This window comes from Chelmon rostratus, chromosome 4, assembly GCF_017976325.1.
Source record: "Chelmon rostratus isolate fCheRos1 chromosome 4, fCheRos1.pri, whole genome shotgun sequence".
Lineage (NCBI taxonomy): Eukaryota > Metazoa > Chordata > Actinopteri > Chaetodontiformes > Chaetodontidae > Chelmon > Chelmon rostratus.
In genome coordinates this window covers 13,887,017-13,908,586 of record NC_055661.1, presented here as the reverse complement: position 1 = coordinate 13,908,586, position 21,570 = coordinate 13,887,017, and the positions used below count along the sequence as shown (strand labels likewise).

Genomic DNA, 21,570 nt, shown 5'->3' with positions numbered 1-21,570 from the left:
GAGAGAGAACAAGGGCATGGTGAGAGGGTGAGAAATGAGTGAATGAGGGATGATGAAGGTGACCGGGGACAAGGAGCAATCTGCTGCAAAGAGGGCCCAACAGGGTATGAGGAGGCAGCAAGGTGTGTGTGTGCATGTGTGTGTGTGTGCATGAGTGATTCTGGGGTTCTTGGGCACCTTGATTGCCCCTCTCCTCCGCTCCTCAGTGTTCATCTCTCTCCCCCCAACACTCTCCCTTATTTTTTGCCCATCTCTCCACTTCTCCCATCGCACACTGCCCAATCCCCCCTTTCATTTCCTAACCTCCTCCCTCACCACAACACCCCCCTCAATCCCCCCTCTCTCTCTCTACGTCCATTTCAGGGTCGACCCTGGCTCAATCCTTCCTTGTGGGCCTCCCGGCACGTTTCCCATCAGGCCACAGTATTAACAGCCTGCTGTTGACACTCACTCAGCCTGATTGAGAAAGAGCCGATCAGGTTTCCCTCTCATTTCCTCCCTCTGTAGTGCACACCGCACGCGCACACTCACGCCAACATACGCATACGAACAAACATACCACCTCCGTGCTGGTTTGCAAATGACACGGTGGATATATATGCACTTTTTAATCATTTGTCGCCTGGGATGTAAGGCTGTCTGCTTTGAGCCGCACTCCTTCACAATGGAATAAAATCTCCCGCTGATTAACCTGTGGCTATAGCCTGCCTACAGAGACTTAACATATGTGGGGACATGTGGGGGGTAGGGTGTCTTTTTTAACCTTAAAGGTCATGCTAAATCCATCAGCAATCTCCCATTTTTGTTTCCTCCTGTTTTTAATTTAGTTTGCTTACTGAAGGAGTGTATTTGTGTATGCCACATGGGGGGTGGGGATGATAATTGGTAGGGGAATAAATGCCATGGAGTCAAATCTGCTACAAATATCACATGGCCCATTTGGAGAGCAAGAAGCGAAGGAGACAGAGAGAAAGCGAGGGAGAGAATAAGTATCCACACCTTTTTAAAGGCGCACACATGCATCCCCCGGCATCCTCTCACAGGATGCAACAAAGTAAAGTGCTGTGTCGTAGGGGCATGGGAGTTTGTAAGCTGTCAAGATCTACAAGGACAGGATACCCTGGCAATGTTCTCAGTGTCTGTCTAACAACTGCATGACAGAGTTCACTTAAATCTATATGCACTCATTGAACCCAGATCACATCGCACATCATTGCATTATGGTCCAAAATGACACAGAGTAAAACTGCCAAAACAGCCTCAACATTAATACAGTACTACTGCATATAGTGTACAGTACTAGCAAGAACTAGTCTTGAACTGAAAAAGCCATGCATGACCTTTGGGTATTTAAATTCTCAACATTCAGCTACCTTTTGCTGCCACTTGGGGCCACCGTTACTATCTGTGAAGTTCTTTTATTTTATGTTTATAGTACTTTCTCATAAGATGGTTGGCCCTACCTCCCTTATATGAGGATCTGCACACATCAGCCATCCTCCTGAGGCATCCCTCTCTGACTTGGCGTGCCCCAAATTTTCATTTACTGAGGATTTTTACCTTGTGCTGTAGGCTCGAAGGGTCTCAAGTTAGAGGTGTTGGGTGCATACTGCTGTCTTTGCAACATGCTGAATCATTTTGTTTTGACTTTGTTGATTGATTTTTTTTTTTGAGAACTTCTTTATGATAGAGGGCAACATACTGCACATTTTCCTCTTGAACCAGAACAAGCAAAGGAGATAAAAAATGATAGCCATTGATTGTTGCAGTGAAAAACTCCTCAATGTGCAGATGGGATGGCAGAATAACAGTTTCAGAGAGAAACATTTTAATCTTTTCTCAATAAGGACTCCTTTTGGGCCCTCCGAAACTTTGTCTCACATTGGCCATGGTTACATTTGTTTCTCAAAGCAAGAGTTTGGAAAGTATGAATCATGAAAAGGCACTTTTCAGACCTGGCTTTCACTCAGCAAACAAACACAGTTCCAGCCACAGAATGAATGCTGTTTGTCTGTGACTCACAAATAGGTGCGCAGTTCTACTTGTTTTTCTGTCCTACAAAATCTAGAGGCAGCTTCTTTGGGATCCTTTCTGATACACTACACGACCAGAGAGGCTTGCTGGAATGTCTGGAAGATGAAAAACCTTGGCCATTGATGTGAATCGACTTTTAAGTGGCACGAAAACATAGTCTATTTGTCATGGCACTCTGTATTGATGGTGCTTTCCAGGCCTTTATGGTTCCTAAAAAGAACAAGACTGTGACGTCATAGTTTCTGCAGGCAGTTGCTCGCTTTAAGTGCATGCTTGTATATGAAAAAAAAAAAGATTTTATGAGCTGTTGCATAAGTTATGTGTGTTTGCGTGTGTTTTAAAAGTGCATGCATACAAAAGCATTCACATGGTAGTTTATTTAATTCATTTGCATCACGCTTTCAAAGTGTGCCAGTTTATGAGTAAGTTTACACTGTTGTAAACCACCTGAAGCGGTTTTGCAGAGGACATTTAAACACATGTTTGCATGGATAGGAACATAAATGTCAAAACATAAGTTAATAATTAACAATTTGATATAAGAGAGGGCCATTTCAGTATGTATTCTATTAGGTACTTGGTCAAAATTAGGATATATGTGTTTTTTCTATGTTTATCACTAATGTTACATTAATAATTTACGAATTCAGCTAACACAATAAAAGAAAGAATTACAGTGGACATTATGGACATTGTGGACATTGTAGTCACATGGTTCTAATGTATAAATCAGTGATCTTGTCCTGTTGTTGTTTTTCAGCTCAGTGATGCTCTAAAGCTATCCATTAAGCGTTAAAGCTGTTTTGGAGAAAAACAAAACTGAGATGTTATACAAAAGATTTTGGCATCTTTCTGAAAATTATGCCATTTTTAAAGTCTCTGACATTTCATGAAGTCCTCAGAGAACGCACACAAAAAAAATCCCTTTCATTCCCTGTCTGATATAGACCTCAGGAATCTCATAACCAATGGGAACCCTGCTTTTCACTGGGCCATCCCAACATCCCTCTGGACAACCACTGCACCTCTGAAAAAGGCTGCTGAGGCTTGTCTTGTCCCCACCTCTCACCCCTTCCCCTTTTCTATTTATCATGCCCCCCTGGCATAAACCATTTCTTTACACTTCAATAATAAAATAGGAGAGGCTTTCCCTCTGAGGGACAGACAGAGTGCGCCAGACTGGCATATCAGTCAGCCGACCCTGACAGGAGGATGGAGAGTGACAGCACTCACTCAAACCCCTTTGGCAGTGTCACGCTCTCTGACACCCGTAACAAACACACCTGTCAGGATCCAGAAAATGTGCCTACGTTTGTGTGTGTGTGTGTGTGCTGGGTTGCAAGAATGTGTCATATGAGTGTATTTTTTGTTGTATGATTGCGGCCACAGTGTGGGTCTGTATATACTGTATATGTGTGACTCCATGCACTCGTGAGTTATGTGTGAGTACTGGGTACAGTATGCATGTGGGCCTGAATGTGTTTGTATATATGTGTGTATACAGTTGTGTACATGTTGACTTTCTGAAGCCACCCAAAGCTGACTGGCACAGATGCTCACACAAAAGAATGCTCCTATCTTGGCTTGGCGCCTTAAATTCTCTCAAAGAGGGCTTTCACACTCCCAGGCAGCCAGCCTCACAGGTTTAGATCTTGTTCATGGTAACTAAGCTGCTAGCTTCCAAAAAGGCTCAAGCGGTCCGGTAAAACTGGTGTGCCTACCAATGGTAACAAGGGAAAAAATTGAAGAAGACAAGGCTTTGTAGTGTGCAGGCATTAGCCTCCGGTATTTTATCCTTAAAGCTCAAACCAATGGCCCAACAGGGGTTTTCAAGCTGTCATAATCTGTCTGAAAAATCTCCAAGTACCTCAAACCACCTCCTTGATCTCTAAAAATCTGTGGATAGTCTTCTGAACATGATTCAAATGATAAATGCTGGCCTGATAGAGGCAACTCAACTTACTGAACTGTTCTTGCATCCAGATATGGCTCAAAATGGCTCATTTGGAAAAAAAAATGTCTTCAATAAATAGAAGACATACGTTTAATTAGGAAATCTCATGCACTTCATTAAATAGCAGAGATTCTTGCATTTGTTCGTGTCTGCAGCTCTATAGGTCAAATGCACGACGGTGCGGTTCTAAATGAGGATCCCTTTAACATTTATCAAATATGGCGACGGCAGCCTAGCAGAAACAGCTGGATGGGAATGATGAGCAACCTTAGAGCAAGGTGTCCTTCAGCAAGAGGCTGACAAAGAACAGGAACAATGGTTCTGTAAACAAATAAATCATTTACCCATATACTGACCTGCCCCTTTGGTCACCACCAGTTTGGGTTTGCTCCGGGCTCCATCCCCCTTGGTGGTGTACGCAGCCACCGTGATGGAGTAAGTGGTGTCTGGCTTGAGTCCTCCAATGACCATTTCCTATGGGAGACAGGAAAGAGACAGGAACAGGAAAATGTCAAAATGTGTCTTGAATTTTTGATGATTTGACCCCCTTTCATGCAGCTCAGACTGCCTTATGCAGAATATTAATCGAAGTGAAGTGTCTCCTGGTCCTCTTTATTAATTTTCACGAGGCATGCATTAAATGTAATGTTTTTCCCCTGTGTAATGGGAGACCATTCCATTAAGTAAATCCGTAGAGTTGCCAAGGTGGAGGAGGGACATTAGGTATGTAAATGGAAAGTACCCCCCTTATTCCTTTTGCAATATTCCAATCAACAACTTAACTTTGTGATAAATGCATGCTGAATACATCCTGCCCATTCGCTGGCAGTTTTTACCTCAGCCATTAAGTTTCCTTGAGTCCTCTTCAAAGAGAGGCTTCCGATCAATTCTAATGAATCTTTCAAGGGAGGAGGTTTGAACGAATGCAGAATGAGGTTTTTAACAGGCTGGTTGGCAGAGGGATGGGAGAGGTCAATAAAGGTAAATGAGCTATAAGTACTGTCTTGCACTTGAGATGGTATTCACGTAATGCAGATGGACTGGGGTTTCGGATCTGGGTTCAAAATAAGGGCAAAATTTGTTGGGGGAGAGAAAGAAATCTGCAGTTGTGAATGATCATCAGAGGTGTGATGAGGATTTCACGAAAAAGTGTGTGAACTTAGGGCAGCACAGAAATTCTAAGGCACCACACAGAAACGTAAATCATATGGTTTACAAGTCACGCAAACAAAAAAGAAAAAAAACACAGCACGAGAGCACAAGACAGAACACACTGTATCAACACACAGCATGGCACAAGTAGCATTAGCATTCCAGGCACGGTGTGCAGTGGATATTGCATCAGCCACCATTTTGTAGAAGCTAGCTGGCAATAGAAGTTTGTCCTTTTTTTCCTTAGCGGCGCGCAGAGATAGTGTTGAGGCTGGCTGGCCAGACAGCTGAGGTGAAACCTCTGAGCCACTTTGTTATCCAAACTTATTGAATAAGGATTGGAGAGGCTGTGTATGCTGTGAATCCAACCAGGTTGATGCAATACCCACTGTTTATACCCTTTCAGCTACACAAAGCACTCAGGCGAAACTTCGTACTCACATATTCAGCTGTATCGTCCGTTTCCCACTAACCCCCCCGCCAAAGAGGAGAGTGCAGGAGAGAAAGTTTTTTTTTTTTTTTTAAGGAAAGAGAGAGAAAAGAAAGGGAAGAAATAGGATTGTGAGAGACGGGGGCATTAGAGGTTCAGGAGCAGAGAGTCAGAAATAGGTCACTGGCTTTGTGAGGTCAGGAGAGAGAGGAGCTGTTTGAAGTTTATGTTGTGAGGAGCTGAAACAAGGCTGAGAGTTGTAGAGGTCTACCTGTGGGAGCCTAGAGCTGTTTAACCATAAGCTACCTGCATGTTCAATCATTGATAGCTACAGCCAGTAGTGACACTGAGAAGCAGCTTTTAAGGGTTTAATAACAGGGCCACGTTTAGATATACTCACAAAAACTAGCAAGTAAAAAGATATTTTTGCCCGGCATTCTTTGTTGACTGCTGGGTGCGTGCTTTGCTCCGACCTCATATTTTAAGGTATTTAAGCTCATTCTACTCTTGAATTTGTGGGTCAGCTAAATTCCAGAAATGTCAACGCGACGCTGGCGGCATTTAGCCTGAATGGGCCCTTCATTCAAGTGCCAAAAATAGATTTTGATTCATTCATTCCCAAAATACGCCGAATTGCACACAGCTATTCTTTTCTGTGTTGTTTACCCAATTGCTTCAAGGCTATAATTTACATTTGGATGATTGCTACACTGCACAAAAGTCTCACTTTGGCAGGATTCCTCCAACACTGTGTTGACAGAAGTTTTGTAAAAAGGGGGAGAAAAAAAGAGGCCATTATAAAGGGCTCCATTACAATTCTAGCCGTCAGTGGTGGCTGATTTTTGGTGATATGTTTTCATGTAATTTCACTTTTGCCCCCACAGGCACAGAATACTATAATCAGCATTTTCTTTGAGCCTTTGCATTTGATACAAGCACACAATCAGACATTTCATGGTAGATGTGGCCATAAAGCAGGGGTCTAGACATTCCTCCTAAAAGCCATGGAGGCAGATGAGGGAGGACAAGATGAGTGAAGCTTTGATTACAGTTCGTCTTGAGGGGAAAAGAATATTACAACAATATGAAATGAAATCCAAGAGGGAAGAGCCCCCATATCGCTTCCCACACTCCAACAATGTTTGCAAAGCCACAAGAGCGAGGGTGAAGTGCGCAGTTTGCAGTTAGTGTGAGGAAAAAAAGTTGTCCACTGAGGTTTTAGTCGTTGCATCAGTGTAACTGTGTTGGTTTAACCTGCTAAACTAATGAAGTCTCTTTGTATCATGATGGGAAAATAGATTCAAAGGCAGATCTGGGCATATTTGGTGGAATTCACATTTTCCTGTCATTACTCATTTGGAATGAGGAAACTGTGAGATGGTCATACCTGGGCATCGGCCAGCATGACGTCCTTGATGAGGGGCAGGCCCCGTGACTCGCCATTTTCCACGCGTACATAGTGAACCTGGTAGCCACGGATCTGACCGTGCTGCTTGCCTGGCGTCAGGGAGCGCCACATCACCTTCAGTGCTGTGGAGTTGAGGACCTCCACTTCTACCCGCCTCGGAGGAGCCCCTGGAACTGTGGATAACGACAGAAAAACTGTAATCAGAATCATTTTGTTGTACGCGCAGCTGAAAAACCGGTTCTGATGCACTACTTTCAGATATTAGACACACACACGCACACTTTCTCCTGTCTCATTTTCGATGTGTGTCCGACGTGTCTGTCTGCCCAGTGGGGAGATCTCAGTCATAATGACAGGCTTTTATGGAGGGCCTTGCTTCCAGGCCTTTCGGTGTGCCATGGCCTGGCCCTTTCTGAGATGTATGTGCCATTAATAGAGCTCTTCCACTCAAACTGCTTCCATTTGCTCGTCCACAAACACTTCAAGTCCTCTTCTTCCCCCCTAAATCACAACCCCATGCCCCCCCTCCCCATCTTCCCCAGAATCATGCGCCCATCTTGTTTATTGCCAAAATCTCCTCTGCCTTTTAGCCCTGGCTCTTATTTCTTCACCTGGCACTTCTCTGTCACACATTATTATTGTAATGACGCCGGAAAAGTTGTTCTAGCTATTGTCAGTGCACTGGGGCTTTCACCCCTGCAATTCCTGAAACTAATGTCTTTTAAAGGTATAGTATGAATTTAAGATTGTCTCTACTGTTGTGCTCGCTGTACATCAGTGTCAGAAAACTGCTTAAAATGCTGCGGTAATGGCTGTGAAATGGATCGTGGAGGATAGAGGCCATGTCAGCCATCCGTCAACGATTCAGATGTGCTGTGACATGCCCACATCTTTACTTGTCAGTTTGTGTATTTTATTGCAACCGCTCTTCTCCTTTGTCATTTATTTTCTGCTATCCAGCTTAGCAGTGTCACGTTTATTTGTTTGTTCTTTTGAGGTTGAGATGTTTTTGCAAGCACTTTGGTTTTTCTAGCATTTCCAAGCACAGTCTTTATTTCTTGTGCCTAGGGGCAACACAGTGGAAAGCGAATCAAACGACCAGCAATGCATGCAACCAAAAATCTATTTACTTGTCTATTTTAACATTTTCTGCAGCCAGAGACTGTCAAACGCAGCACCATAAGAGCCTCAGAGGACTGAGGACAGGGTGGTAATTTTCGAGTACATATTTTCGAGTAAGGGGATTTGAGTTGCAGCCTTAATGGTCACACACCTGCTGATTTAACCTCCAACCTACTGTTGCCACCATAAATACACCGACGGATACGGCCTTGCAGCGTACAGCACTCATAAATGCTTATGGCTCTCTGCTGAGCAATGGGATACTGCTAAAAGCCTACAGATAGAGGCAGGATAGGGGATGTGGTATCTATTATGGATCACATTTGGTTAGTTGTTTTAATAGCAAGACGCTTGATTTCCCAAGTGTGCTATCTTAGTGTTATCATTTTATATGGTTGACACAGCTGCATATGGTGCTGTTACTTATGGACTGATGTTGGTGTGCTTCAGAAACCATCCTACCAAGATGAAATGTTTTGAAAAGCGGTCTGGCACTTCAGCCTGAGATCTAGAATTTTTCTAATGAAAAAAAAGATGGACGTGTACTGCACATACACATATGCAACAATTTCCTCACATGCATACGCCAATATGCATCCACCATCACGGGCACACTCACCACTAGACCAACAAATGTTACCTTCATTTCTACATTACGTTTAGCTGCGACACATTAGAGATTCACGTACCGTCTTCGTCGGTGCGGCAGATCAGGGGCTTGCTCTCAGGGCCTGGCCCAATCACAGTGAAGGCAGACACTGTGATGCGGTACTGGGTCCATTTCTCCAATCGCTGCAGCAGCACCTGCTCTTCAGTGGCAGGGATTGTGGGCTCCTCCATGGGCTCCTCGTCGTCACTGCCACCTTCTGGCGGGCCCACCACCTGGTAGCGCACCCTATACCCCGCCAGGACACCGTTCTGACTCTTCAAAGGCGGGGGGTGCCAACTTACCACTAGGGTGGTGGAGCTGGAGCTGCTGCACTTAATGTCTTGAGGGGGGGCTGAGGGCTCTGGTGAGTTGGAAAGGACAGGAAGGAAGGGGGTCGAGGACGAGGAGGACGGGGAAGGGGGGAAGGTAGGGGTGAAAAACAAAAAAATAAAAAGATGGGAGAGATAAAGAAAATGATAAAAGGATAAAAAAAACAATAAGAATAATTCAAACAAAAAATTGCAAAACAAAGACGGAGGCAAAATATGTTTAAAAATAAAAATAATCTCATCAGGCAAGTGACAACATATGAGGCATAAATGGACAACGGCACAAGCTTGTGTAATAATGAATCAAGATGGCTACCCAAGTGAGATACCCATGGACAAGCGCTGGGCATGCAGACTTTTTTGGGAGATTTTTGGCATGGAGAGGTATCCTAAGCTTCAAAGTGTGCAATTTTTGCTCGAGCAGCAAAGTGTTGCTGCTATTGAGAAAATCTTAGCAGAGTTTTACTTTTTTAAGAAAAATTACATGCATGTACCATAGGAATAATTTATCCAATTGCAACAATATCATGATCTATTCTTCTTATTATCTCAAGCCCAGCTTGCTACAGAAGCCATTTGTTTGTCCTGTGATGTATCACAGTACAGGAGGTCTAGCTCATGTCATCCTTGTTAAAGCTCGTACTCAATATTCGAAACCTGAGATACTTTGTAATCCAGAATCACTAGTTTCACGATGCAGGGCCAGATGGACAGGGATGAGCATACCCACTACACATTTCATTTTTCGCGCACTGAGCTGTGGCTTCAGTCCTTTACAACTAAAAACAACCAGGTAAACATGCCAGTGTGAGTGCTAAACCTCTAATTTTCCCCTTCAGGCTCTCTGCAATTATAGCAACCACTCGGCTGTCCACGTGAGGATTAATAACATACTGTCATGTCCATTAGGACAGCATAAAAATAAGATTAATATTTTCAAAATATGTTTATGTGCACTGTTAGTCCAAGTGAGAACAATTTCTGCCCGCAATTGTCTTGTCTTGGGTAGCAAATAACATCCATCATGAGCATGATTAAAAAACCCATTGAAATGCATTTAGAATTTTGGAACTTTCAGATAAATTAGCATAAGCCAAAACAAGCAATTTTTTTCCTTAGTATGAGCTAGCCGGGAGGTAGTGTAGTCTGTCCTTTTTAATTTGTAACAGTATAAAAGCTTTCCAACACAGTGGCTGTTATTTGTCTGAAGTGTTCTTCCAAAACATATTAAAACCTACACATCTGTGAACTTCCTAAATCAAATTCAATGCCTCTCCCCTCTAATCTGTGCCAAGCTCTTACGCAGCTTGTGCTCGTCCAGAGAGTGTGCTGTGCAAGGAGCGATAAAACGTTTCACTTCTCATCCAGAGTTTGGTATTATACGGATAAAAGGACATGTATGAAAATATTTCTATTCAATTCGGGTTTCCTCTATCCCGTACGGTAGTTTTGTGTGAGAATATACTGTATTCCCTCCATCTTGGTGTGACAAACCCAGTTCATTATTACATTTTTTTTTCTGTTATGTAAGCAAAAAAATAAATAAAAATAGCACAACAATCAAAAACAAAATGAAACAACACCAGAAAAAAAGGCATTCCACGCACAGAAAATGACAAGCAATCAAATACCAAGCAGGATGTTCTCATTCCAAAACAAAGGCTGAGGAAATAAATTATGAAGGAAGGTACTGGGAAATGAATTTCTCTGTAACCCAGGTGACTCGAAAGAAAGAACCACAACAACAGTTAAGGTTCAAAATGACAACTCATGAGAAAACATGAAAAAAGGTAATACTCAGCATCAACAGAAAATAAGAACATTTAAGTTGGAAAAAAAAAACACCAACCCATAAACAAACCAACAGAATGAAATCACAAGCATTGTTTTCATCATACGTACCTGACTCCCACAAACACTACATTTGAAAGACTTTCTTACCACCAGCACCTGACTAAAGAGCGTGCTTACTCTATAGCCAGTGAACTGCAACGCTTTCCCTCTCAGAGAGCATGCCAGAAATTTTGACATCCATTCCTGTTTTTTAATGAGTAAATAACACCTTTTTTGACCAATTTTGACCCATTGAGAGTTACTTTTGGACCCATTTTGGGTTTACTGGGAGGGAGAGAGTTGGCTCTGTGCTGTAGCCAGGGCTGTTTAATACTCATGTACTGCATCTTTGGGCCGGAGGGTCCACAAGACTGTGAGAGGGGAAGCCATAGGGGGAACGCTCACTCCCAAGATATTCTTCTGCATTTGGCCATGTTGCAAACATCCATCCTTGTTAACAATTAGTTCAAATAAATCCCATTTCATAGCCCTGTGCCTTTGTATCTCTGTAAAACTGCCATTTTGAGAATGCCAAGACACAAGAACAGAGGCAGCAAGACGAAAAGCTTGTATTGCTGAATTTATAAAAGTTTAATGATAGTGTTCTGACTGCAGTGTCACTTTGGGTATAGCAGCTTTAAAAAAAAAAAAAAGAAAGAAAAGAAAAAAAAACTAAAGTAAAAAACAGGGGTTTTAACTATCAGAAAGGCCTCCTTCCAGTGAAGACTGAATGTTCCAGCACACAACAAATAGGACAGGACCTCAGCCACAGTTCCCAAACCCTTCTCTGTGTCCAATGGGCTTATTTACTTACGGTCTTACTGGATTTTGAGCCTTTCAGCTTCTTTCCTCCACTCATATTGTATTTGCAAACTCTCCACATCAAGAATGATTGCTCAGTTCTCAATCTTTGTGGCGTGGAAAAGGCTGCGAATCTGACAGGGGCCAGGCTATCACAGTGCACAGGCATCCTCACGCCTGATAACGGTTTAAGACTGGCTGGGGCACAGCTTTAATAAAGTGCATATCCCATGAAGGCCAGTGGTAGGATTATGGATAGTAGAACTATACAACCACAAAAGAGGAAACTGAGCTAATGCTTCACTTGATGTTCTTTTGAAGGTTCCCTGAAAGAGTTTCCTAAATGCTATTTGACAAATAATTAGTCATGTCTGCATTCATAGCCTTCTCTTTGACTTTTAAGTCTGTTGTGATATGACTACGAGCTCTGGGTGTACAGCCTGCAATGTAAAGTACTGGTGGCATACCTAATCATTATGACTACCTTCAGCTTAAATGTTCTTTTGGTGCAACATCTTCAGTGGGTATAAATTACACACATTAATGCTAACAGTTTAGCTACACAGGCCATTACTCAATGCCTGTTGTCAACTCTTTGAATGACACAGATTGCCAATGCCTCTGCTATCAGAGCATAAGCACATGGCTGCATTTGAATTGTATTATCATCAGAGGCCTCGAATGACAGGATGTTCATATTTGTAGATCATTATGGAATTAATCCCCCCCTCCCGCCCCCCGATGCCAAATGGCCGTGCTGTGGCTCATGCAAATATTCCAATATATCTAAAAACCTCCTGCAATTACAGTAAGTGGGGGGGTTAAACTGCTTGTTTGGCTAAATACAGAGGATTTAGAATCTGCCACTTTAATTTGAGAGATAGCACTTGACTGGCTACTGGCAGGTTCTAGGTATAATCTAAATGTGTAACAAAGCCTGACAATCCAAGGGCCTGGCTCATAGCTCATCGCAAAGCATGAAATTAATTCTGACGCTATGAAATGGGATTCTTATCTGCCACTCTAGGACCCTGCAGTCCCCTAACGCCCACTCCCAGGGTCCATCTTAGGTCCTGTTAGCATGCCTTGCAACTGGGTAACAGCTAGAGGAATGATGGGAGCCCTCCCTGCTCTCTGGTTGTGGACCCACTCCGGCCACGTCTGAACGGTCTCACAAAAATGGTCTCTCAACCTGGTCTGACTCTGGCAGCATGCCCCAAGAGGCCTTGCTTCTGAATGAGGGCTACCGCTGCCAGTAACATCTTGTGTATTAATTTTGGGAGGTTGTAAAATTAAGCAAGAGAAGCCAATGAATCAACTTTGGTCCTCTTTGAATTGAGAAGTTATTTGGCGTCACTCATGACGGAGCAAATAAGGACCGAGGAGATCCAAGAGAATTATCATGACTTGTGACATTTCATGAGTTCTTGACAAAGTAGTCCCCATGACAATAGCCTCTGGTAATGCTGCTTGGACTGAGCACAAACTTCAACAATCTGCAAACATTTTGTACCACAGATATTGGACAACAAAGCAGACAGGGAAATCATGTTGTCTGTCTTTCTTTTCACTTGGTGGAAAAGGGTTTCAGTCTGCCAGACAACGCTTTGGGTTCAAATCCAGGTGGAAATGGTTCTGTAGGGCTGTGAATACAGCATGGCACTAACATTGCCAAAAATCAATGAAGCAATATTAAAGTTGTATGTACGACTGCTCTGTAATGTGTTTTGGATAAATGAGTCCAACTGGCATAAGCAAACTGATTTTTTTTTTTTTTTTTGCTGCAGTGAATTTCTTTTGCCTTTTATTCTCAAGCCTTCTGTAACATGTCATTAATCATCTAATATGACTGAGTCTGTGCAGCTTGTTCAGTCAGGCAACTAGTAAATACCGCTTCCTCATTACAGTGCAGTGTACAAGCTGTGAGACTGTTTTACTGTACTGTATATGTGAGGAGGTAGTGTGTGTAAGAGTGCCACGCCCATAGTGACAGTATAGCAGTCTAGAGTTTGGCACTAATGGGATATTTTGTTTATGTGAAACTGCACAAAACAATGTAATAGGTAGTTCTCCAACAACTGTGCCCGTTTATTGCCCTTAAATTGGTTTCTTCCCCAAAGGCCGACAGTTTAAACGATCTATGCTACACTGCGCTGTGAAGGCACTTAATACAAGCTATATGTGTCACAGGGCTCTTCGCTGACTTTGATGCATAGAGCTGCTGCTATTCCTGACCTGTACGAGGAGCCAAACAGCAGACGTGTCAATTCAATATTTCACCGTGTCATGTATAAAGACTGCTTACTCTATCCTTCTAGCTCCCTCTTTCAGAAAAAACTGTGAAAAAAACTGTTAATTGGAGCATGTGAACGTCTTTGAGAAAGGTTACGGCAGACTGAATCCCTCAACCACACAATCACTTACCTCAGAGAATCCTCAAGATCAAGTTATTTATTGTGTTGTGTTGTAGGAAACCTTTTGCTTTGTCTGACTGATTTTTGAAAAAAAAACACTGGCTGAGAAAGACTGGTAATGACGGGGCCGGGGTGAAACCATTGAAGTAGAATGGATAGAAAAAGTAAAGGTGACTGTTAACCTTAAAACGAGTATTTGATGGTGGGCTGGCGGGTGCGATTATCAACCAACACTTATCCTTTCTATCCACTGTAATTGTATGGATGAGGCAGTTGAAAGGGAGAGTCCTTTGTCTCAAGCAGAGACTTGAGAAAAGCCATCAGTTACAAGGGCATGTCAGTGCTGTCTGTATGTGCTGCTCTGCCTGCTGCGCTGTAGTTGCTCGTGGCTGTGGTGAAACCCAACAGAAAGACAAAAATAGCACAAGCTACTGTTCGGAGTGATGTCAAACCAATATTCTTTCGGGTAACCCAGAAAGTAATAGAAATTAATAAATAAAATAAAAAATCTAGCTCAAAACTTTTTTTCAAAAGACTCAACAAAAAAGGAGGAGGACACAAAGTGAGCAAGGAGATGTCAAGCCATTCCAAGGAGAGCTTTTGTTCCATTGCACAGGGGAACAAGTGGCAAAGTGAGAAACAGAGCTGGAGGAGGGTGGATGTAAGAGGAAGACAGGAGTGTATCCAATCCAATCAGCTTGCAGTTTACCGGTCAAGAACAAATGCAGAAACAGAGGTAAGGAGCTCACAAACACACATCGACAGGTGAGGATGTGCACAGACACTCGAGAGACGCCAAGACAGAAATGGGGCAGGGTGAACATAAAGCATTTTCATGCCTGGACTGATCAAAGATCAACGGTGCAGTGATAGGTTCTCAACAGCACCCCCAGTGGGCAGGAGTGAATGTTGCATGCAACTGGCGCTCTCCTCAGTGACTCTGCACTGTCTGTGTAGCTCTGCTGCCCAGCAGTGACAAAAAGAACTGTGAAGTGGTTGTTCCAAAGCCCCCACAGCCCAGATGTGGGGGTACAGCCAACAAGTTGCACTAGTAGAAACAGAAAATGTGTTAAAAGAAGTCTACTCCCACCGCCATGGCTCTCCTATGTCCCAGTAAACGTCTTCTGGTTTCAACATCATATCACAAAACGCAGGCAGTTCATTAACAACAAGGTTGGCCACTCTGACAATTAATGTATCTCTGATTGTCTATATTCTGTATCATCAGAGTCTCCAATGACGAGCTCAGATCAACCCTTAATTGCCTAAACCCAGCTAGATTTTCAGGGTTCTTTCCCATCAACACACAACCTCAATACGCAACATCGGTGTTGGTTCCTGTGTGCTGTGTAAAATACAAAATTTCAGCTATTTGATTGGATAGGATGTGTGTATTTTCTTTCTCTACAGCTTGCATTTCTGTGAGCTATGATATCACTTCTGTTATTTTTAGCTGGCTGGTTTAAATAATTCAGTTGTGTTCCTGCCATCTGTAAAATAAAATAATCAGTGCAGAACTGATATACAGGAATAAATTCAGGGGGTGGGCATGTGAATACTTTTTGTGACTGCTGATAGGGTTTTTGCTTTTCTTTGATGACTAAAACCGCAAATTCCCCATCCCCAATCTGAATACAGTTCATATGAGAGCCTTGGCGGTCTTAGAGGAGAACTGACATTTTTTGTGTCTCTGTCACATGGAAGAAAGTGCACTTGCTGTTGACAAAGGAAAAGCAAATATGAACAAAAGTGAAAGGGAAATAAAGAGACTCCGCAAATTGTCAGTCCACGTAGGCTAGATTTGTTTGACAGTGTTGGGTACACTCATACACATTTGGCACCAGAGCCAAGTCAGAAAGTCAAGTAATTCTAAAATGAAAAGGTTGTAAAACACTTGATCTAAAAAAGTGACTCAACCTTAACTCTCCACAACACAAATCGTTCAGTGTAAATGTCACTTTACATAAGGCAGAAAATACCATATTGTTGCATTGAGGTTAACAAAATCAAGATCCAGTGCAGAAAAACGAAAAAAACAAACAAACCACGTTGTAGAGTGAATTGAACAACACATCCATTAAGTCATGTTCGTTATGTAGTTTCTGAATCAGCTTTGAACCCTGATTATGTTCGAGAAAAACACAGTCATGGTTCAAAGGTGATGATGCAGATGACATCAAAGAAAACAAAGTTTTCAAGCTCCTGTTAAAAGGAAAAATTGCATTTTACTTCAGTAAAGGCAAACAATCATTGAACTGCTTTTGCTGTGGAAAATTCGTCTGTTAGTCAACCAACAAAGATCAGGAAGGAAGGTGTAATAATGGGCTACATACTGGCTTGTAAGGTCTTCTGTGATATGTCATTGGTGAAGGCTCCAATGCCTTTGTTAGAGATGGCTGCCAGGGAGAAGTGGTACTCTGTGTTTGGGCGGAGACCTTCCACAACATAGGAAGATGTTGGTGCAAATATTTTCTTCATCTGTTGACAGAGAGCAAAGTTATTGACAAGTCTGCTTTAAAATGGTTGTACAGAAACCTAATGTTGGATCTTGAGAGATTAAGAAACAAAACACTGAAATTCTTGCCTGGGTGCCCAAACTGCGGTCGCTGTAGCGAAGTTCATAATTTATAATTCCTTCTTTCTCATAGGCAGGTTCCCAAGTCAGTTCAATGCTGGTGTCAGACACAGCACCAACCTGGAATTTGGATGGTTGACCTGGAACTGAAGAACATGGCAGAGGACATAGTTGCAGGACATTCTAAGACATGGAAATTACTATTACGCACATGGGAGGGGCACCGTCTTAAGAATGTGTCAGTTATTTTTCCTGTTCAGCGATTTCTTAATAAAATGGCATATTTGCTATATACCCACTGACATGATGATCATAATGAGATTTGGCATGAAATGGTCGAGGATTAGAGGGAATTAAATAGAGCGGAACAGATTATAGTGAGGTACAAAAGTTTGTGCCCCAGTGACAAGTAAGATCCAATTACGGTCTACTTATTGTGGGGTCTCTGAAGTTGGACGTGCCTCCTTGCCCTAGCATGGATGGAGTGACTTCACTCAGCTCTGAAGCTGATCCTGGTGAGGTCTTAGATGTTGGGTCTTTCTCAAATTGGACTGTTTTTTTTTCAGACTGCCATGATCAAACAGAGTTTTGTCATCATTTGCAGAGGCCGCAGATGTGTGGGTGAACCTTACACAGCAGGGGAGAAAACTTGTCTCCATGGCAGCAGGCGCAGCCTGTTTAAAGTTTCAGAAAATGTGCTGCTGATGCATAAAAACAGCCTAAGATGTTCTTCATTGGCTGTCAAAGTCTTCTCCTTAAGCAGAAGGCTGGAGAACAGGTCTAGCATGCACTGGATTTCTTTAAAACTTCTTTCAAACTTATTTAGCAACTTGGTTTCAACAATATGTGAACATTACACAGGTGCATACTGTTTTGACAGTTGACAGCAGTGAAATTCAATGAAAGCAATGGCCGAAAAAAATCAGTTGACAAGACTAGTTTTCAGATCTTACCTCCCTGGAGTACTTTGACATGGATGGGCTCAGAGAAGGGTCCGTCTCCTACAGAGGTGAATGCTAGGACTTTGATTGTGTATGTCTCTTGAGGAACCAGGCTCTGGATAGTGGTGATGATGCTATCCTGGACATTATGGATCTGCCAGAGGCTCATAGGTTGGGAGTCGTCCATCGTGTAATAAACGCGGTAGCCCTTGATCTGCCCATTAGGCTCCTCAGGCTCTTCCCAGCGCACCATCATGGTGTTTTGAGATATGATCTGGGCCTGGATGTTTCGTGGTGGACTGGCAGGGGCCTGTTCACCAGTCCGGGTTTCTACTGGCTCACTGGGGGGACCCTGGCCAATTGTGTTGACGGCTGAGACGCGGATTTCATACTCTGTGTTGGGGTAAAGGCCGCCAATGCTGTACCGTGTGGTGGTGATGTCATCCACCGTCTCATATTTGCTGTCTGGGGACTTGGCCCGATACTGGATTATATAGTAAGTCACTGGGTCTGGGTTGCCTGAGTCCCAGGTGATGGTCACACTGGTGGCCGTGGTTTCAGTAACCACAGGAGTACCTGGAGGCTTGGGGAGAGCTGTTGTGGAGACAAGACAAGCAGGAAAGAGTAGACAGTCATTTATCTTGATAGTGACTGATTTAAGAACTTAGAATAAGAGTAGAGGTATTCCAGTGTAATTAGGGCTTGGCGATATGGGTATATATAATATCATATCACAGCACCAGTATATGTCATGATTCAGTATTTGTTCTGCAAATTCAACTAAGAAATGGTTTAAAATAACAGTACCGCGTTGGATTTTCTAAATCCAAAACATGTCGACAAGACAGAATTCAGACCCTTCTTAGTAAATAAGTTCATCGTCATCTTGGGTTGGTTGGGATACCTCCTGCTCTGTATTTCACCCTCCTTCACGTCTTCTTGTCACGCTCTCCTTCTGCAGCTGTTGGCAAACGAGCTAAGACGTACACTATCGCCACTGACTGTTGCTTTCACGTCACGCAAGAACGTGGTAAATCATGTTACCCTGCGAGGCCGCTGGGATCGCGATGTCACAGGAGACTCGAGAGAACATGCAAGAATATATCAGAGTCACTGGGGGATAGCTTCTGTGATGGAAACGCTACTGCTAAATCTCTACCAGTGGACACGTTTCTATCGTTGCGTGGTATATACCCTCATATCCCCCAACCCTTATTGTAATTGCATGATTGTATGTACTTTGCTGAAGTTAATCTTCTTTATAATTACCATTCCTCACATGCACACTTATCTCTTACATTTGACAGTGATCTGCGCTACAGCCTCAATGATGCCAAGGCTGCTCATGGCCACGCAGGTGTAGTTGGCTGACTCCCGAACGCTGCTCAGTTCGAGAACGTTCCTGCCCACTGGCATCTCGTCCTCCGGTGTCAAGTCCTCTGAGTTCAGCATCCACTTGACGTAAGGCATGGGCGACCCCACTGCCACACACGTTATGTTCACACTGCCACCAGGCATAATTTCCTGACTCGTGGGTGGAATGGAGAAACGAGGAGGCACCCGCCGGACTGGGAGGAGGCATGAGGAAGGGGAGAGGATGACAAAAGAGGGCAAGGGAGTCAAAAAAAAAGAGAAAGAGAGAGGTAACAAGAGAGGCCGATGAAAATGGACCCTTCTCAAGGAAATATTTAACACAAAAGGTTCAACATGTTAAATGTGAACTGAAACACAATATAAAAGAAGTAGACTTTTCAAAACATAAAAATATACAAATAATGAGAAGGAACTAAACTAACAGAACTGCTTCAACAACAATGTAGATTAACAATAAAGCAACGATTCATAGCAACAAGGTTCCATTGACCAATATTTGACCCATCACAGCACAATTAAAGACACAAAAATCTATTACGAGTTTCTCATCTTTGGAACTGAACTGCTGACATGTGTACAACTATGACATAACCTGATCACCAAGTATGAAGGTGTGTAGTAAAGGCCATGTGATAATGCTATCACATAAGGCCAACATGGCAACCTGGAACTTCCTGTCCTCTCAGGCACTCATGCCAAACAGGAAGTAGGCCATTGCAGGCTTCTCCCACAGCACAGGAAGTGTAGGGTTACTGGGCTATTGACCATCTCGACAAGGTCTCTAAACACATTCTAGCGTAACTTTGCACTTGACACCTGTCTCTTCTGCCTAGATATCTTAAAGATGAGAAACTTTAATCAGATTTTTGTGGTTTAGGGTAGATCCACTGGACAAAGCCTTATTAAGATCTGACACGGTTCCATTGATAGATGCAGCTATCAGTTTCACAGACAGCATGCATAAATAGACCGAGGTAAATTAAGGAGTAAATGATAACAAAATCAGATATAAAAATTGAGATAAAATGCATAGAGGAATATAACTGAAGGGTCGCTAGCATGCCCAGACAAAAGACGATTGGAGAGGAAAGAAGAAATACAAGATAGAGGATAAAGCATCTGAGGAGAGGATAGAAAGAAAGGGAACAGAGGAGCAAAGAGTGACAGAGGAAGAAAAAGAGAGGGGAAGGTTTGGAGGAGGGTGAAGGGGGGGTAACCCGCTTCAATGCAGTGTAAACTTTGTTTTTCTCCAGCAAATGTGACAAAATGTGATGGTGGCACATTGTCACATCGCAGTCCCAGTTAACACAAAGTAAGTATTGAGGAACAAGGTGTGTGCCTAGAAATACATAGAAAAAGCTATAGTAGTTGTAGTTAGAGAGTCTACTATCACAGGGTGTTGGAGTCAAGAAACAGAAACTGGATCAACAGGGAGTAGAAATCCAGAGAACAAGAGCGAGAGATAGAGGGAAGGTGAGAGAGAGGGGGAGATGAATAAGGGCAGAATGATAGCTGAGAGAGGCAGACGGGGAGGAGCTCATGGATAGGAGCTGAGCGGAAGGAGGCTGATAATGAGTCTGAGACGCAGAGGAGGGGCGCGAAGGTACTGTGTGCTTGCATGTGTGTACGTGTATATGCATAGATGTATATATATTTTGCGTCGGTATAGGCATGAGTGTGCGTTGTGTACAGTATGCAAGAGTTAGAAGAGTGGCAGAGTATGAGTTAGCAAAAACACTTCGTGTTCATGGGAGGCATCCCAGCAAGCACTTGACAAATAGTGTCATGCAAGAGGTGGCCAAGTTCAACAGTTAATGAGGATAACATTTTCAAAGTGTTATATAATATAATATAATATAATATAATATAATATAATATAATATAATATAATATAATATAATATAATATAATAATAGACAATATATATTGTCCTTGCCTGTATAAGTCTAAAGTGAGCAACTTTAGCTTGTGTTTTTACTGGCTAGGGCAAGCTGAGTCGGACGTTGCTCTTTGGTTGAACGCCAAACGTCCGAGATACAAAATCAGAGAGGGGGAAAACCCTCTTGTGGTGCTAAAAAGTAAATATTAAGAGAGTTTTTAACTTATATAAAGAAAAAAAACTTGAAAAGGATACCAAAAAGACACAGACAGCAGCTACAGGCTACTATAGAGGTCTACGACTTAACATCTGTCACTCTATTTTCAACACTGGTGCAAATCAAAGTATCTACATCTACCTAATGTCAAAATGTTTGTTGGGATGCAAAGGTCAAAGAGAGAGAGGCAAAGAAGTGCAGATGTAGAAGTAAAAAACAATGAACTAAATGGAAGAGCTGACTTAGAGACAGATAGACAAGACAGGAAAGACAAGGGACGAGAGACAGGACACGAGGCAGAACAAAACAGACTCAAGCAGCAAGACAGCAGACAAGGAGACAGACAGAGGGAGACAGGCAGACAGACAGTGACGGATGGTCACGCAGACATACTGTACAGTACGCAAAGGGGAAGGGAAGTGGGGTTTGGGTTGTTGGAGAAAGGGAAGGAGGAGGAG

At 42.9% G+C, this 21,570-nt stretch overlaps 1 protein-coding gene across 3 annotated transcripts in view; it reads right to left on the bottom strand.

The window, feature by feature from the left end:
* Positions 1 to 21,570, bottom strand: part of ptprsa (protein tyrosine phosphatase receptor type Sa) — a 226,312-nt gene that overhangs the window by 46,585 nt on the left and 158,157 nt on the right. For all 3 annotated transcript variants that reach the window (XM_041935428.1, XM_041935430.1, XM_041935429.1), the window contains 7 exons: positions 18,941 to 19,210; positions 17,655 to 18,236; positions 16,711 to 16,847; positions 16,460 to 16,604; positions 8,790 to 9,110; positions 6,958 to 7,151; positions 4,345 to 4,462 (listed from right to left, as the gene is read on the bottom strand). In XM_041935428.1, the coding sequence (XP_041791362.1) occupies positions 4,345 to 4,462; positions 6,958 to 7,151; positions 8,790 to 9,110; positions 16,460 to 16,604; positions 16,711 to 16,847; positions 17,655 to 18,236; positions 18,941 to 19,210 (1,767 nt within the window). The remainder of the gene's footprint in view (positions 1 to 4,344; positions 4,463 to 6,957; positions 7,152 to 8,789; positions 9,111 to 16,459; positions 16,605 to 16,710; positions 16,848 to 17,654; positions 18,237 to 18,940; positions 19,211 to 21,570) is intronic.